Source organism: Rhinopithecus bieti, unplaced genomic scaffold (genome assembly GCF_001698545.2).
Source record: "Rhinopithecus bieti isolate Rb0 unplaced genomic scaffold, ASM169854v2 scaffold_2654, whole genome shotgun sequence".
NCBI lineage: Eukaryota > Metazoa > Chordata > Mammalia > Primates > Cercopithecidae > Rhinopithecus > Rhinopithecus bieti.
In genome coordinates this window covers 840103-859207 of record NW_016804048.1, presented here as the reverse complement: position 1 = coordinate 859207, position 19105 = coordinate 840103, and the positions used below count along the sequence as shown (strand labels likewise).

The 19105-nt window shown below is 45.5% G+C and overlaps 1 protein-coding gene across 1 annotated transcript in view; it reads left to right on the top strand.

Annotated features, from left to right (window-relative positions):
- The window catches only part of PXYLP1 (2-phosphoxylose phosphatase 1), a 69353-nt gene that overhangs the window by 20085 nt on the left and 30163 nt on the right, over window positions 1-19105 (top strand). The window contains exon 2 of the mRNA XM_017862769.1: window positions 12500-12631. Within this exon, the coding sequence (XP_017718258.1) occupies window positions 12553-12631 (79 nt within the window). The 5' untranslated portion in view covers window positions 12500-12552. The remainder of the gene's footprint in view (window positions 1-12499; window positions 12632-19105) is intronic.

Here is a 19105-nt window from a genome sequence, read left to right as displayed (position 1 = left end):
TTTTTTTTTTTTTTCTTGTTTTGAGAGTGGGAGTGATGACTTCCAAGCTTCTTATTCTCCAGACTGGAAACTGGAAGTCTTTCATTGATCTTGGTTCATTTCATTTCCCTCCCATAGCTTGTCTGGGGATGACTTTGGCAACAAAAGCAGCAGCCCATGCCAGTGCACCATCTGGGAAAATAGGGTGGCCCTGATGATGCCTCTGGGGCCCCTCCATGCCCTACTCCAGTCACGCCACTGAACTCCAACCTCGGCAACAGAGCGAGACTCCATCTCAATAAAAAAAAAAAAAGAGTTTTGGTTTTGTTGTTGTTGTTTTATTTTGTTTTTGAGACGGAGTCCCACTCTGTCACCCAGGCTGGAGTGCAGTGGCGCAATGTTGGCTCACTGCAGCCTCCACCTCCCGGGTTCAAGCAATTCTCCTGCCTCAGTCTCCCAAGTTGCTGGAACTACAAGTTCTCCCCCCCCCGGCCCGCAAATTTTTTTTTTTTTTTTTTTTTTTTGGCATTTTAGTAGAGACAGATTTTTACCATGTTGGTCAGGCTGGTCTCAAACTCCTGACCTCAAATGATCCACCTGCCGTGGCCTCAAAGTGCTGGGATTACAGGAGTGAGCCACTGAGCCTGGCCCCTTAAGAGTCTTATTACCTACTCTATCGGTGGGGAGCTGGGACTCGATGCAGTTCAGATTTCCTCCAAAGCTAAATGTCATAATTGTAGGTAACAGTGCCCTTAGCTCTATTTTTGTTCTACCTGTCACTTTATGAGTGCAAAGGAGCTATATATATGTGTGTATATATATGTGTGTGTGTATATATATGTGTGTGTATATATATGTGTGTATATATATGGAGAGAGAGAGAGAGTGTGTGTGTGTGTGTGTGTGTGTGTTTTGAGAGCTTGTTTTGGGATCTGAGTCAGAGAATCCTTGGATTTCAGCACATGGAGGGCTCCAAAAGGTCACCCACATCAGCCCCTCTATAGCATCACCAGCAGTGGCGACATATGCTTGGCCACCTCCATGGGCAGGAGGGCTCATTCTATACTGACACTGTCAACCTCCCACTAAGTGGGACAGCCATGTTCTCAGACTTACTTCTAAGGATATAAAGTTCACGCCCACTGGCACTGGCAGTGATAACGAGCTACAGGGTTCCTGGTGCCCCACTCCTCTTCATGAATGAGTCGTAGAATGACCTGCCAGTGAGCACAGGGTCTTGCCAAAGCTCTGTAGGTAACTGTGATCCCAGCCCAAAAAGGCCTCGTTGGGCAAAACACCTCTCAGCGGCATACGTGAGTGCTCCATGCGTCCAGGAGTCCGTGTGTCCATCCAGAGCAAAATCCCATTCCTATATAATATTGTTAACACAGAAATGCAGGCCTTGGTAACCTGTGCTTTCAGGTGTGCCTGATTTACATTGCACAGCTATGAGTCTCAGGACTTTGTAAGCTTTTTTTTTTCCTTTAAAAGTTTGACTTTTATCATTCAAACCTTTACTGTATGCCACTTGCACTTCCAGTCTTGCAGCCTGCCTGTTTAATCCTCTCGTGCTTTCTTTGACATTTTAAGAAACTTTTAATTGACACACTTTGCTTGCAAAATTTTTTTAAAAACAGCTATATTTTTAAAGTGGCTTTGTGGTGAGTAAAATCATGCCAACTGCATGTTCTCCTTTCTTTATTGAGGTACTTAGAGCTGCTCTTGACATTCTAAAATAATAATGCCAGTCTCAGATGTAACTACTTTGAAACTTAAGAAAGAGCAAAGCAGTAACGTTGGATGGAACACAGACTTGTTCCAAAATGTCAAACAAATGATAATAATAACTGAAGAGTACATAAAAGTGAAAATCCTGGCTTGATGAATTAGTTATTTTAGTCTGTTCTGGCCCTGAGAAATGATCAGATGCCTTGACAAGTTTATCCTTTGTAGAGGTGGGGGAAAAAAAACCTCAAAGGAGAGAGTGGTTAGAACATGTAGTTCACGAAAGAAAAAAAAAGTTTACTATTTCAGGGATTTAAAAATACAAAATCTGCAGATTATCAGCCTCAAATCCTTTTAGGAAAGAAATGGTAGGTAAATAATTAATGCGGCATATTTTAAAAACATGTAAAATATGAAACAAAAGGTCTGTTAGTGGAACATGTACAGTCCGTAGGCTGCAGGAGGCTGCTCTGCTGTTTGTCACTGCTGAATTACACCTGAGCAAACCAGCACTGATGTTTTGTAAACATATAATTATGACTGTATGTGTTTTGGTTACTGGATTTGAAAAGTTCTGGTACTGTCATCAATGACTGTGTTTGAGAATACTCTTTTAGAATAATTGTGCATGTTGTCACACCTTCTCCAGTTGTGAGTTGTTGCAAACATCCCCTTGCTCACTTATTCCTAACAGAGCCCCGACTCTATTCAGGCCTCTGCCTATTCTATCCCTGCATGGGCCTCTGCCAGGAGATGCATCCTGATTGGTTCTACCCAGTCGTTGTGTCCATTCCCAGTGTCAGTGATTGGTTTGGGTGTGGGCACGTGACACACGTCAGCCAGTGAGATGCGATGGGCAGCCTGGGGGAGGGGTTTCTGGGGAAGGCTTCTTTGCTTCTAGTAGAGATGAACGGAGTTATCCCTTCTGCCTTCGCCCATGGCTGAGTATGGCTGTGATGCCTGGCAGTGTGGCTGCCAGCTTGCGACCTTGAGAGAAGCCAGCCTAGTAAGAGGACAGACATGGAAAGCTCTTGGCTTCCAATTGATGCTTGGAGTTGCTGAATCAACTAGCCTTGGAGCTGCTGTCCTAATACTATGGCTTGTCATGTGAGAATGTGGATGAGTCTCTTTGCTTGCTAGGGTTTTCTGTTATCTGCAGCCAAGCCATCTTTATAGATACATGAATTATTTAAGATAAAACAAAAACTAAAGTGCAAAAAGAACAAAGGTGACCATGACAGTGGCTCATATCATATCTAAGAGTGGCATTCAGCTTGGTCAGTGACGAGATTTTCTGCCTAATGCAGCTTGTGAATGCCTGAGCACTAACTCATTACACCTCCAGAAGGGAGCCCCATGAAGAGTGCCAGCATTCTGCTAACAGCAAGTTCTAGATCGGATATTGGTTTGTCTGCTTAAACAGAAGTGAAATAACAATGGATTAAAATGCTGTGAGATTAATTTCTGTCTCCCAAAACGATTTGAGCTGAAAGGCAATCAAGGAGTGGGTGGCCTTGGCCCTTGGGGACATCTAGGGTCCTTCTCTGTCATCCACTAGGATGTTGCTTCCATCTGCATGGTGAAAGTTGCTCCTCATCGTGTCAGTGTTTCAGAGCCTGGAATAGGAGAAAAAAGGTCAGGATGGGCTGGGGCAGGCAGCCTCCTTTTGATCTGGAATGGCCATATTATGTTCAATCACAACTCATTGGAAGAACTTGATCACAACACTACAACCAGTTACAAGGGAGTCTAGGAAATATTCTCTTTAGCTGGATGGTCATGTATCCAGCTAAAATCCAGAGGGCTCTGTTCATAAGAGGAAGGAAGGAATAGACACCTGTGGCTATTAGAAGCATCTGCCATATAGCGTGTCTGCTACAGTGAAGAAGAACGTGACAAGGGCAGATTGCTGGGTACCATTCTGAATGTGAAGCAAGGGTTTCAGCCACGCAGGCCAGCCTCCCTGAGCAGCTTGGGGCCTTTTGCCCCTCTGACCTGCCCTGGCCTCTCTTCAGGTCAACCAAGGGGTTTGAAGCAGATGATATTTAAAACCTCTTCAAACTCTGACTTTCTCTGGCATGGTCCAGTGGAGATTCTATTTCTAGAGTTGGGGAGAGGGAGCAAAGACAAGGGAGAAGTAGGATAAGTAGCTCAAATGTGGCTGGTGGGTATTAAAACCATCAGCAAAATCACTGCTAATACTTACTAAGAGCTTATCAGAGGCTAGGCACTGTACCGTGTTCCTTACATATCTTAACGCTGTGAGTCCCTTCCTACACAACCAATGAAATGGGCCCCGTGATTGTTCTCACTTCGTAGATGGGGAAACTGTGGCTCATTCTCAGGTAGAGCAGGGCTCTAGACCCAGCCAGCTAACCGTTGGGCCCATGCACTTAACAACATATTGTGGGTATGACTGGGAAATGAGGTGGGATTTGTGGGGTGTGGCCAGATCATAACAGGTCCTTAAAGCAGGGCAAAGAGCATTGGGTTTGGTGCTGCCCTTTATTCAGGGCCTGCTTCAGGATCATTCTGCAGCACTGATCAGCACACCCCCTGTGTGAGTCCATTTTGTGTTGTAAAGGAATACCCAAGACTGGGTAATTTAAAAAGAAAAGAAATTTATTTTGTTCACAGTTATGCAGGCTGTAAGAAGCGTAGTGCCAACATCTGCTTCTGCTGAGGCCTCAGGAAGCTTACGGTCATGGTGGAAGGCAAAGGGGGAGCCAGCATATCACATGGTGAGAGCGCGAGCAAGAGAGAAAAGAGGAGGTCCCAGGCTTCTTAAAACCAGCTCTCACATGAACTAACAGAGCTAGAGCTCACTCACCACCTAGAGGACAGCACCAAACCATTCATGAGGGATCCACTGCCATGACCCAAACACCTCCCACTAGGCCCCACCTACAGCACTGGGGATCACACGTCAACATGAGTTTTGGAGGGGACACACATCCAAACCATATCACCACCTCAGCTCCCCACTGGCTCCCCCCACAGCCAAGAGGTGGCTGTTGCCACTCCACATCACATCTGGGCATGACAGTGACACAGGTCAAATCACCCCTCACCACCCTAGGGTAGAAGACAGGCTGCTTTTCAGGAAGAGACCCCCAGGTGAGAGAGCTGCCTGGGAGGGTCTGTGGTGCGGCAAAGTGCAGAATGTTCCAGGGGAGCCACTCCTCATGACTATTAAATATCCTTCAATATGTTGCCCCTGCTGAGAGGGGCAGGGAGGCCTCTGGGCCTGCTCCTGTCCAGTATTCCCCAAGGAGGCCAGGTGCTGGGAGGAGATAGGACCCTGGCCCTAGAAAATAAGGGCAGGTCCATGAAGTGGGCCTGTCTTTCAAGCTGGCCTGCCTGGTAGAGCGGATCCTGCAATCAGACCCCTCTTCCTGCTCCATCCTGCAGCTCAGTCAGCTTAGTGTCCAGAGGGCACTCCAGGGAGGGAGTGAGAATCAGTGAGTGTGTTGTCTGGTCCCACTGATGGTAGGACACCTTGAGATGAGTGGGGAAGCTGGCCTGGGTAGAGGGCTGTGGGTGCTGGGCCAGGCAAGCCCTCCCCTTGGAGAAGCAGACCCAGACATGGCAGGGGCGCCCCAGCTCCACCTGTGTGGCCTCTGGGCAGCCGGCTTTCTCTAGACACAACACTTCCCTGTGTGTATCAATGTTCGATGTATCATCTCCCTTTTCTGGCTCCTTTTACAACCCAGTACTTCCCCACCACCTTTAACACCATCCCTTGAGTTCATTCTGTTTTCCTAAAATTCAGGCACAGATGCACCAACACCAAATTTCTCTTCGAGATTGAGTTCCGGCATTGCCACTTCAGAAAACCAATCTGCCGTATCCTAGCCTGGATGCTGTCTTCTTTCCTCCTGACAGCACTGGTTTGATAGAGCCCAGTGATCTGTTTACTCCCTACTTCCCTCACCAGACTCTACACTTCTTTTTTTAAAAAAAACTTCTTGAAACTTTCTAAAAAAACAACACCTTTAACTTCCGACATACACAGAAGCAGAGAGGGGCAGATAATGAACCCTCAAGGATCTGTCACCCTGCTTCTAACTATTGTCACCATTTTGCCAATCTATTTCATCTATTCCCCTTGACCTTTTATCTCCTCTGAATATATAGATTATATATATAATATATCTAATATATATAATATAACTAATCTATATATATATAACACATATGTATAACTAATAATATTAGCTATGTATTTATATAATAATATAAATTATAAATATATATATAATTTTTTTTTCGAGATGAAGTTTCTCTTTGTCACCCAGGCTGGAATGCATGGCACGATCTCGGCTCACAGCAACCTCCACCTCCGGGGCTTAAGCGATTCTCATGCCTCAGCCTCCTGAATATCTGGGATTACAAGTGTATAACACCATGCCCGGCTAATTTTTTGTATTTTTAGTAGAGATGTGGTTTTGCTATGTTGGCCAGGCTGGTCTTGAACTCCTGTCCTCAAGTGATCTGCCTGCCACAGCCTCCCAAAGTACTGGGATTACAGGCGTGAGCCACCACTCCCGGCCCCTCTGGAATATTTTAAAGCAAGTCCTGGGTCTTGTATCATTTCTCCCATAAATACTTTAGTTCCTTTCAGCTGGGACCTTCCATATGACAAAAACTGTGTCCTGTATCCTGCATCCTGTGTTCTTACCACTTAGGATAGTGCCTGGCACCTACTGGCTCTCGGGAAATGTTATTTTGAATTGACAGAACGAATGAATGAGTGCATGAACTGGCTTCAGCTTTTAGAAATGAGCCTGCAAATTAAGTGGAGAACTCTGGAATGTGAATAACTGCTGTGAACTCACAGCCCCTTCATCCTAGGTGCCTTCCTGAGGTTTCCAGGAGGCTCTGGAATCTGTCCATCTTCATCAGATGGGCAGATTCAAGGCTAATTTTTCTCAGGCAAGCATCTTTGATTTTGCAATTAAACTCCATTTTGATGTGACCTTGGAGAGGGAGAACTATTAAGATATAGCTTTTACCTTTGCTTGACTCGTATTTTGTTCACAATTGCAGACTTGAAGGTTTTTCTTTTTAATTATAATGCTGTATTTACTCAGACCAAAATGATTCTGACCAAAAAAATCAACGTGTAGAATATATCTGAAACGTTTTCTTTAATACTATATTTCTATTCTTGGTAATGGTATTTTAACTGCACAAATGAAAGGTAATTGTACATTTTCTTTCTAGCAGTTGTGGTCATGTTTAAAACCTTAAATTCTGTACGCTTTGAAGGAGAGCCTGGACCAGAGTTTATCACTAGATGTGGTGCTTTCAGCTTTTACAAGGTAAAAAATAGGCCAAGGCTTGGGCTCTGGAACTCTCTGATGGAAGAATAGTAGCTTGTAAAAATGCCTTTGGCATGTTCCTTTTTTCCTTTTAATTCAGAAATGGTATTCATCATAATGTAATGGGAACTGCTTATTAACTAGTACTATATTTCAAAATTGTATTCTAAAATCTTTTCTTTCACAGCTCAAACTTGTAATAAGGTTGAATTGAATTAGCTGGGTTTTCTGTTTTTTGTTTTGTTCTTCTGTTTCATCACGAATTCAGAGTAATAATTCAATTTCTAGGTTTAAGATATTTTTACCATTAGCCAGGTGTGGTGGCGGGTGCCTGTAGTCCAAGCTACTTGGTAGGCAAAGGCAGGAGAATGGCATGAACCTGGGAGACGGAGCTTGCAGTGAGCCAAGATCGTGCCACTGCACTCCAGCCTGGGCGACCGAGCGAGACTCCGTCTCAAAAAAAAAAAAAAAAAAAAAAAAAAAAAGATATTTTTACCATATGGGTTTAGTACAGGGGACTGGAGCTGTGCTCAACAGACATGTGATGACTGACAACTATTTTATGTTCAACCTTGACATAAACAGTCATTTACACAGAATTATTTGTGTGAATTGGATTTGGTCATGATGCGATATTGAGCCAAGAGCATCTTTTCCACAGAAGGTGATGGGACTTGAGAGATGTTTGGAGATTAGAAGATGTGGAAGCTGTAATCCCATAGCATCTCACCCTGCCGATGCAGCAGGGACTCTTCCTGTGGATCTTATTTTTAGGGCTGTGAGCAAGCAGGCTGTGGGGGTTCTGCTCTGGGCTCAGAATCCTGGCTGTCGCCTGGCATGACTTGTATGAGTCTCACCGGGTGTCTTGAGGAGCTGCCGTAGACCCCAGGGGTAGACGCAGAGCTCCAATGGAAAGAAGTGCAGGAAGATGGCAGGAAGGAAACCAAGGACTGCGTGACTTCTTGAGTGGCTGCAGGAGCCTCCTACTTACATGGGGATGGAAATGGGGAAAGGGAGCTCTGGAAAACTCAGGCTAGAGATTGGACCACAGTGCCAGAAAGAGCCAGTTGACTGGTAACTCATCCTCTTGGGGTGGGGCCCAACAGAAGCTGAGGCAGATGTTCCAGGCTGGAAAACCTAGGGCAAGGCAGGGACACAACAGCTGAGTCAGCACCCGGGAAGGCTAACAGTGGCAGAGGAGCCATGAACATGGTTGCAGACATGGCTGCCTACCCTGATGGATGGGATAGGGCCAGTGAGTAGGGAAGGGGCCAGTGGCCAGGATTTGAAAGCAGAGCCACAGCATGGAGCAGAAGCAATAGTTGAGGGAAAAGGGTGAATGCTTGTGTTTAGATTGTGGTATAGGTGTCTGTGTGGTTCTTCCAGAGTGTGGATGTCAGGCATAGTACATATCTGCTCAACAGCAGGCCTCTGCCTGTTATGAGATTTGCTCCCCACCACCACCTGCTCTTTTGTCTCTTATCCTCAGTCTTATTTAAAAAGCAGGATCCTGCAGCTCAGAGAAGGGCAGCTCAGAGCTGCAGAAAATAAGCAGCAGAGCGAGGAATTGAACACAGATCTGCCCATCTCTGGAGCCTCGTCCTTTACACCACATGAGGGCTCCTTTCAGTCTCTTCCACTGAAGTATCCCCAGGAAAGAAACACCCACAGCAGCAGAACCATACAGTCCACTTCCTGTGTTGGACACACACACACATATGTACACACACATACACACACACACCCCTACTCCTTGGGGTCCTAGCTTCAGCTGCAAACTTCTTCAAATCCATGTGAATTTTGGATTCTGTCATCATTATTTAGCCGTTTTAAAAAACCAAGACTAAAGTATGGTCATTATCTTCAAGTTTTCAAGTGAAATGGGCTCCAAAAGAAGGCATGTGTTTATCCTGGGGTTTGGTGTTCCTCTGGCCAGGCTGTGTACATACCCCTAGGGCTGTGATCACACCAGACTAGTCCCTAGCACAAGTAGAAATAACCAAAATGCTGACCATGGCAGAGGCTGTCAGAGGAGAGTCAGAAGTGGGAGGGTGCAGACCCCAGAGAGTACCAAGGGGAAACGGTGGATGTTCCCACTGTTCAGCAAATGAAAAGTCACAGATAGGTGGAGATGTCAGCAGTGCAGCCTAGAAGCAGTCAGGCAGTTACACGATCCCTGCCATCTGGTTAACCTAACATATTTAAATCTAAAACTAAATATAGCTTCTTTCCCAAAAAGCACTCCGCATATTAAAGAACATAGACAAGACGGAGATTTTCATGTCGTGCCTACAGATGAGAATATTGAGATCTAGATCCTGGCTTAGAATCTCCTGGTGAAGATGCAAGGCATTTCCTGTTTATTGTATCGGTTAGCTTTTGCTTTGTATGAAGCTCCCAAAACTTACTGGCTTAAAATAGCAACCATTATATTTGCTTGTAATTCTGGGGACTAGCCATGCAGTTCTTTTAGTCTGGGCAGACCACTGATAACCATCTGCTGGTGGCGTGGCTGGAGCAGGGTGGTCTGGGATGGCCTTATTCACAGGTGTGGTCACAGCAAACTGTCACTACAGTTTGTTTGAAGGGAGCATCAGCTGGGACTGCTTAGCTTGGCTCTATGTGGTCTCTCATGCCCCAGCAGTCTGGCCTAGGGTCTTCATGTGGTGGTATCAGTGTTGCAAAAGTAGCAAAGGAAGACAAGCCCCAATGCATAAGTACTTTTCAAGTCCCTGCTTGCAACACATTTGCTGTTGTCCCATGGCCAAAACAGGTTCCTCGGCCAAGCCAAAAGTCAGTATATGAAAAGACTGGGTAAGCCCATGGATACAAAGGGCATGATAAAATTGGGGGCTGTTACTGCAACAATTTACCATGCTATAAAACTGAGACTTATAGCAAGTAGCCACTGTTTCCACCGAATGCCCGCCTGAAGACAGCTCTAAACTATACAGTGGCTAATCCCATCTGAAAAGGCAGTGTTGGCTGGGTGCAGTGGCTCACACCTATAATCCCACCACTCTGGGAGGCTAAGGCAGGCAGATCACCTGAGGTCAGGAGTTCGAGACCAGCCTAGCCAATGTGGTGAAACCCTGTCTCTACTAAAAATACAAAAATTAGCCGGATGTGGTGGTAGGCACCTGTATTCCCACCTACTTGGGAGGCTGAGGCAGGAGAATCACTTGAACCCAGGACGCAGAGGTTACAGTGATCCAAGATCACACCACTGCACTTCAGCCTGGACTGTAAGAGCGAAACGCTGTCTCAAAAAAAAAAGAAAAAAGAAAGAAAGAAAGAAGAAGAAAAGGTAGTATCAAGTGAGACCATAGGAAACATACTTAGCTGTTCTATTGGCCTCTCCCGCCAGTCAGGGAAGGGGAAATCCCTTAAGAGCATGGAAGCAGGAAGTGGTTGAGGGACAAGACCTGACCCAGCAACAGAAACAAGGCCCTCGCTTCCCACATGCAAATGCAGGGCAACCAGCAGGCAGGTCGGCCTCTGAGGTGATGGCACAAAAGACACCATGCGGCATCAGAAACCAGAGGTGAGTGATTCCCCAGGGCCAGCACAGTGGCTCCCCAGTCCCAGAGTGAGAGGCCTGAAGACAAGATTTGTGCCAGAGCTGCAGAGGGAGGGATGTGCAGGAGAACACGTGTACGTGTAGTACTGAGCTTGGGGCATGGAGGCACTGACTCTTGGTTAGGGATAGTCACTCATGGGACAGAAACGTTTCCCTCAAACTCTTCCTGTCCATCTTGGGCCTGGGAGAATGGCTCCCACAAAGAAGGGTGGCAAGAAGAAGGGCCGTTCCGCCATTAACCAGATAGTGACCTGAAAATACACCATCAATATTGACAAGCATATTCAAGAAGCATATTGAAGAAGGGGGTTCAAGAAGGTGCCTCTCTAGCACTCAGAGAGATTGAAGGGGAGGGGGACTTCAGATGTGCACATTGATACCAGGTTCAACAAAGCTATCTGGGCCAGAGGACTAAGGCACGTCCCATACCATCATGCGCGGCTATCCAGGAAACAATGAGGATGAAGATTCAACAAACAAGCTCTATATCTGGTTACCTATGTACCTGTTACCACATTCAAAAATCTAGTCAATGTGGATGAGAACTAACTGCTGATTGTCAAATATGCCAAATAGAGTTATAAAACCACAAAATCAATAAATAAAATGAAATCGGGATCTGTTTGTTAACAAAGATGCTGGTTGCTGGACACACAGGCGCAAACATAAGGTGCAAGTGTATTTTCATCAGTCTGTTAGCAAATGTTCTCTTTTGGTAGAAAGTCTGACAGGTCCCTTAAACAAGTGGGTTTCCAAAGTCACCTTCTGGGCCCTTGGGGAGGAGGTGGGAGGCAAGGGGCTCTGGGAGTCTGGCTCCTGCTTCATTCCCAAATGATGTGCTTTTCATAGTACAGCTTATTGAGATAGGATTCACCCCAGGTGTACAGCTCAATGGCTATATTCAGTTATATTCACAGTTATGCAACCCTCACACATTAGCAGATGAGCTTTTATCTGATTTTGTCTATCTGGTCTCTGAAGGAGATTATATTTGAATGGAGAAAAGATTCAAGTTTGAAATTACTGTTAAAATCTAACTGTAGTTTAAGAACCTTTTCTAAAGAGACTATGGTTTGCAAGTTCTCTTTAAAATCCCAAAGAGACCCAGGAAATAAACTTGACTTCTAAAACTGATAGAGTAAAAGTTATAGTAATCATTCATTTTTTTTTTTTTTTTTTTTTTTTTTTTCCACAGAAGGGACTTTTAGGGCTTTATTCAGCTTTTTTAAAAAGTCCTTTTGCACACTTCTAATGTGGTTAGGGGAATTTTGAATAGGCAGGACGAGGCTTCCAGAAGACCCATGTATACAGCTGAAACAGGCTTAGTGGTTCAGGGTGAAAGGTGGTCTCAATGAGCAGATAGAGCCAGTCAGTGTAGGAGCAAATCCTTTTGCACACCCAAACCATCCCCCAAGGCATTACTGTAGGACATGTTGCAAGGATTGTTGTTCAGATGAACAATTACAATTAAAGAAGACCAAGATCATTTCAACAGAATGTCCATCAAAAAACGTTGAAGATTTAAAGGTTAAAGGTCACAGCAAGATGAGTCCATGTGAAGATTTCCCTCATTGTCCGGCACACTGTAAATACTCAGTAAACATCCTTTGTGTTTTTCCTTGAGAAGGTCATGTCTGTGAAATATCTCATTCCCTGTTGATGTCAGATAAACAAAGCATTCATGAACTGGTTTTCTCCTACTAACTCGAAGGGAGCATTCTTGCTTGGGCTTGTTTAGGGGCACAGACTAATCATGGAGAGCATGTTGTTGTTCTCCAGCTAGAGATGCATGCTTCCCTGCCAGGGGACTGGGCTAATCAGATTATTTTCAGTTGACAAATTTGGTTTTCCATCTCTAAACACTCATTTATCACCTCTGCTTTATTCACAGGACATGTTCCCGATTTGAGGTGAAACCATGAAGAGAAAATAGAATACTTAATAATGCTTTTCCGCAACCGCTTCTTGCTGCTGCTGGCCCTGGCTGCGCTGCTGGCCTTTGTGAGCCTCAGCCTGCAGTTCTGTGAGTAGAGCCGGGCACTGCAGGTTGTGGGAGGGTAGGGGCTTCGTAGGAAACAAGGAGGCCCCAAAGCCTTGTTTTATAAATGAACAACAAAGTCTTTTCAGTGTTGGCGCTCATACTGGCCGGTTGCAAGGAGGGACCCTAAACCACCGAGCAGTGTTCTGTGTGCTCTTTTGACTTTTGCATGAATTCCTGAACTGACTGGTTATTCCCAGATTTTTAGTTCAGATTCCCCAGATGGAGACACTGAGTGGCCCTGCTTGACTTATGCTGAGCTACACAGAGCAGAGGTATTTGGCCCTTTGATTGGGTTCTTGAAAGTTGGGTGTCTGTTTAGCGTTCCATCAGCCGCCCGGCTGGAGTTGTTTGGGGGAGGGTGGGGAGATTAGGTCACTAGTATCAAACCCACTCCACAGGCAGCAGGGGCTGCATGGGAAATCCCCTGTGACGAGACAGGAGCACTCTGATACAGCCAGGCCATGGGCCTCACCATGCAGCATCCTCCACTGAGATTCCTAAGCTCAAGCCAGGCCCCAAATCTGTGCACATTACAGTTCACCTAAGAGTGGCTGTTCTCAGACACAGATCTGGCCCCAGGATCTCCTTAGTGGCAACCCCTCAATGGTGGCCCATGGTCTTGTGGGAGGCCCCTTGCCCTCCTGTGGCCCCTCTCTGCTTCTTCTGTGCTCAGATCCTGGTGCTCCTTTGCCAAGAGCGTTCTCCTCCTCACCCCCTCTCATCCTTTCCCTTTCAGCCCTTGCCTGTTCTCCTCTAGGACCCTTCCGGCAATCCTTAAGGGTTTGGTGCTTCTTTTATGTACATCAGGATGCCCTGAATCCTTGAACCTGTTTCCCTCCCTCCTTCCCTTCCTTCCTTCTTTCCTCCCCCTCTTTTTTTGAAATAGGGTCTTACTCTGTTGCCCAGGCTGAAGTGCGGTAGCACGATCACAGCTCATTGCAGACTCAACATCTGAGTTTAGGAGTTTAGGTAATCCTCCCAACTCAGCTTCCTGGGTAGCTAGGACTGGAGGTGTGCACCACCACACCTAGCTAAGTTTTTGTATTTTTGTAGAGACAGGGTTTCACCATGTTGCCCAAGCTGGTCTCAAACTCCTGACTTCAAGTGAGAACATAAGTGTTACATAAGCATAAATCTGTGCATTATGAATTACTGCCATTTTTTATAGCACAATAATAAGCAACCAATAAAGCAATGCAATAAATGGAGCAATTCAACTCCATTTCTACAGAAATGGGGAAATTCCAAAGTCACAATTTACCTAGAAGGAGAAGAGCAGTAAGAACGTCAGCCTCCCAAAGTTCTGATATTACAGGCGTGAACCACTATGCCCAGCCCCCTCCTTTCACTAACCATGCACTATTATAATTTTCAGTTCTTGTGTCTTTTCCTTCTACCAGATTGTCTGCTTGTTGAGAGCAGGACCACATCCTGTTTCTCTCTCTATCCCAGGAACCAGCACTGCCCAGCACATAGTAATATTTTGTAAATGTCTGCTGAATGCATTAATCCATGCCTGCTCTAAAAAGCAGACGGACCCTGGTTTTCTTTCCTTCTGTTGCTGTGTATTTGAAGCTGAGAAAACATCTCTGCGATGCCAGGAATTGTACTGTTGTTGTCACCTGCCTTCTCTCCATTTAACCACCTCACCTTGATGGGTGGGAGACAAGCAGTTGGTACCCACACCACTCAGGACAGGTGTGTGAGGAGGGGCATTTCTGTTGCAGTTTGAATGATGGAAAGAAGGGCAGGTGGCTGGGTGAGAGGAATGTTATGAGTGCACAGAGGAACATGGGGAAGGCTTGGCTCTAGGAGAAGGTGGTTTCAAGAGAGGAGGCTTTGAGGAAGTTTCCCTGATTCACTTCCAATTGTGACATATTCCCATGCACGTGCATATGACAGGCTATTTCTAATACTAAAGAGAATTAAAAACTCTCATTTTACCCTTCCAGAATTGGAAAAGAGGCCAAAAGAAGGTGGGCATCAGAAGTTTAAAAATATCCCATATGGCAAATGAATTGTAAAATATGAATCATTTCCAAAAAGCGTAGTAAGATTTTCAGTAGTTTAATTGTTTATAAATGTTCGTTAAAGATTTTCCATCCTTTGGTTGGAGAGGTAGGATGTTACAATCAACCCTGATTTTATTTTGAGAGGCTGACAGGTTCTGAGACATGAATGTGTGCTACTTGTGTTTGTGGCATTTCTCTTGCATGAGGTGGTTTCCACGTCACTGAATTGGCCTGTGTGTTTTGCTTATATAACTCTTCTGAAAGTACCTTCTGTTTTAGGACAGCCAATTTTCAGCCATACTTTTTTAAGGAAAATTTTGCAGGGTAAATTAGCCTGGCTGGGTCTGAGCTCTTTATTCTTGGATACGTTGGAGATCGGAAAGATATTAAGATATGGACGTTCTTACTGCTCTTCTTCTTTTAGGTAAACCGTAACTTTGGAATTTCCCCATTTCTGTAGAAATGAGTTTAATTGCTCCATTTATTTAACTGCTTTGTTGGTTGCTTAGTATTATGCTGTAAGAAACAGCACTAATTCATAACGCACAGGTTTACGCTTATATACCACTTATGTTCTCATTCTTATCCTAAAATATGTGGACTTTTTTCTTTACCATTTCTTCTTATTTTTGAATACCAAATTAGCACATGTAATTATTTTAAGTAACATATTTGAGACAACTAAATATAACTTGGTTTTCTCATGCTTTAAGTAAAGAGTATGGCTTTGTTATCTGAAATGATCATTTATTTGGTCTTGTTGGTAGTTTTCTTTTTCTGATGTTTTGAATATGAAAAAGAAATAGCCCAGGATACGATTCAAAAATCAGATTGTTTAAATAAGTATGTCTTCCTCTGGAAACAGAAACTATATAGTGAACCCACATATATTTATTAAGTGCTTATATGTGTTGGACATTTTTCTACACTGTGGAGGTGGAGGTAGCAAGGAAATACAGAAAAGATAAAGATACAGTTCATAGTTTCTCAAAATATGTTCATCTTAAATGGTGCTCGTGACTTGCTATATGCTAGTAGTCTTTAATAAAAATAATTCCATTTATGTTTTCAAGTCTTTAATGTTTTGTGTTTGGAAGGTGAAACATTCTGAAATTTCTGATGTTTGAATTGTAGAAGGGAACAGGCAAGGCATAGATATTTTTAGTTATTGTGGTTAAAATACATACAAGTGGAAAAGTAACTTCAAATTAAAGGACTCCTTTAGTGCCACAAGGAAAGACTGTCAGGATGTGAAGACTTAGGAATCATGAGTTATGTTTCTGCTTTTTGTGCTCATTTGTAATCATTCACTTCCTTCCTTGGCCCTTGCATTTTCTTAATGCTGATGTTGTGCTCATTTCTCCATGTTCCAACCACCATTCCCAAAATGGTGGCGTGACAGGAGCACGCAGGCTCTCGAATCATAATGTCAATGTGAGCTTCCCTGCTAAGCGACTGTGTGTCCTGTTCCTTCTTCTATAAAATAGAGTTAATTATTGCTGTTTTGCAAGGTTGCTGTGACAACAGAGATGTTATGGGAAAACCCTTGGCTCATGGAAGCATAGCCAACGCAAACCTTTTAAGCAAACCAGCGCAGAGTTCCGTCATAGTGCACCATCATCAGAAACCAGGGCTTCTGGTGTTCCAGAAGTTGCCAGAGCTTATGTTACTTCAGGCACTTGGTGGGGAAACCTTCTGAAGTAGATCACACATGTATTTGTTTTTAATCAGAGTGTGTTGGCCATGATGGGGTTAATTTATACTGAGCACATGGCACCCATATCTGGGGTTTCCCTCTTGGGCAAGGCCCCGATTGGCCAGAGCAGAGTTGAAGGGAATGCTCACGGTGAACTGGAGATTCAGATTCCCAGTGGGAAAAGAGGACAAGAGGAGGGCTAACCTGCCAAAATGAGAGTGAAGGTTGTCGTCAGTATATGAAGGGCCCTCTCTGCAAGAGGAGGTGAACGCGGAGACACATTTCAGTTAAGCATCTGGTAGAACTTGCTAAAAGTCAGTGCCACGCAGAGGTGGAATGGATAGTGTGTTCGCCGTCACTGGAGTCTGCAAGCCTTGCAGGGCTGCTCTTTGAAGAGTGAAGTATTGGACAGGTCATTGAGTCTGATGCCATTTAAAGTCTCTTTAAACTCTGAGGTTTTATGAATTTTATCTTTTCTCATTGATCCAGTGCCATGAGTATGTGACACTTTGTTCTTTAGCAAATGTTCTTTAGTTTCCACTGTGTGTTGACCCCAGGCTGAGAGTTTAATCTCTCAGGGGCCCCAGGGAGTTCTTTGTCCAGTGGAAAATAATCACAAGCAGACACCCTGAAATACCAGGTGCTGTGTGCTGGGACAGGTAAGAGGCAGCGGCACAGTGGGGTCAGAAAGAACATGGGCTCTGGAGCCAGACTGCCTGGATCAAATCCTTGTCCTGCCACTTACCAGCTATGTGACCTCAGGCAACTTCTTTACCCTCTCTGTGCCTTGATTTCCCCATCTGTAAAATGGGGACAATGATAGTTCCTATTTCATAGGGTTGGCAAAGGATTCAGCGAGCTAATATTTATAAAACACCTGGAACAGTCCCTGGCACATAGTAATCACTACGTATGTGTTTGTTAAACAAATGAATTAGAGATCATTTATGGAAGGGTAGTATGAGAGACTAGAGCACAGGAACCCAATCCATGTCGGAGTTGGGGAGGACCCCCTAAAAGAGGTGGCATCTGAGTTCATCCTTTAAGGAAAGCAGGAGTGGTCAAGGAGGCAGTTGAGTACAGGTGCCCCTGGCCAAATGTGCAAAGACAGAGTGAGAGAACAGCCCCGGGTGAGTCACCTGTAGGTAGCTGTGAAGTTGGAACGAAGTCTGGGACCTACCTCCTATCACTATACTATTCCTGAGGCTGTGAGGAGCCACTGAAGAAAGGAAGATACCATCAGATTTGTGTCTTGGAAAGACTACAGTCCAGCACAGTGTTTTCCAAAGCACCTTCATCAGAGGCACCTGGGAAGCTTGTCAAAACGCATGTTCCAAAACCAAAAAAAAAGCACATTTTGTGCCCTTCCTTACAGAATCAGAATCTTGGTGGTAGCGGAACCCAGAAATCTGCATCTTTAACAGACTCCCTGGGTGAGTCTAATGCACACAAAATCTAAGAACTGCCAGTTCAGAGGCTGGTGGAAAGGGTGATGCTGGGAGGCACCTCGGAGGCTGTTTTGCTCATCTAGTAGCAAGCTGAGGGTGGCCCCAATGAAGGTATTAACCCTGAAAGGAAGAAGCAAAGCCAAGAGACATCATGGTGGTTCTGTGGGACTCTAGCTAATTGAGTGGTGTCGTGGGGCTAGGATGATGGGGTCAAGGGGACTCTACCACGGCACCCAGGAGTCTGGCTCGGGGAGTTCAGTAGATACTTCATTCATGCATGCATTCATTCACATAAATGTCTCATCTCCTTCTGGGATAAGTCTGCCAAAGGTGGAAGTAAATTCTCAGGACACAGACTGGGAAGTCAACCATGTGGGGCTAGTGGCTCCCTGGGTCTGAAGGGAGAGGCCAAGGGAAAGTGCTCAGAGCGAGAAGGGAAGCGGGACAGTGCCCAGGCAGCAGGACAAGCTGGGGGCAGAGCAGGAAAGAGACCAGGCTAGGAGGAGTCATTGAAGGGCATGGACATCACTGGAGGTAGCCAACAGGCCCACTGGATGCAGTGTCCTGCCTAAGAGTGGACCTGACGGTCTGAGGCCTGTGAGAGACCTGTCAGAAGCCACCGTCTGGGGACTTTGTATTCCCTGCTGGTGAAGCCCTGGTTTCCAGAGGACCAGGGCTCCTTGGAGCAGTGGAAGCTGCTCCAGACCAACAGCCTGTGAACTTGTTTTGTTTGGCCCAACCCCTGTTTTTAGATTTTTAAATTTATTTGCCAGTGTTTTAAAACTAGGCAATTTCATGTAAACTTCCAGCCCCTCTTTGAAAAACCAGACTCTCCAGCAACCTGAGGCCCACAGTGCATTACAGGGGCCGCTGGCAGGAGCCAGGCAGCTGAGTGCCTCCTTGGGCGGGGGTAGTGCTCTCCTGGTCGTCACAGCACCCACCTGCCTAGTCCCTCTCAGCTTCTGAATTTGTGCCCTGTGGTGCAGATGGAAGAGAGAGCCAAAGAAGAAAATCTGGGCAGACAGAGGACAAGGGGCCACGAAGGAGACAGAACAGCAGCAGCCAGGAGGTGGCCTGCGGACAGGAGTGGTCTGGAAGCCAAGGGGGCAACCTGCTTAGAAGTTCTCAGGTGGGGAGCTGAGGAGGCCCGCTTAGCCAGCTCTGTCTGTGTGAGAGAGGGAGAGACGGTGGGGAGAGAGGGAGAGACGGTGGGGAGAGAGGGAGAGACGGTGGGGAGAGAGGGAGAGATGGGGAGAGAGGGAGAGACAGAGAGAAGAGAGGGAGAGACTGGGGGGAGAGG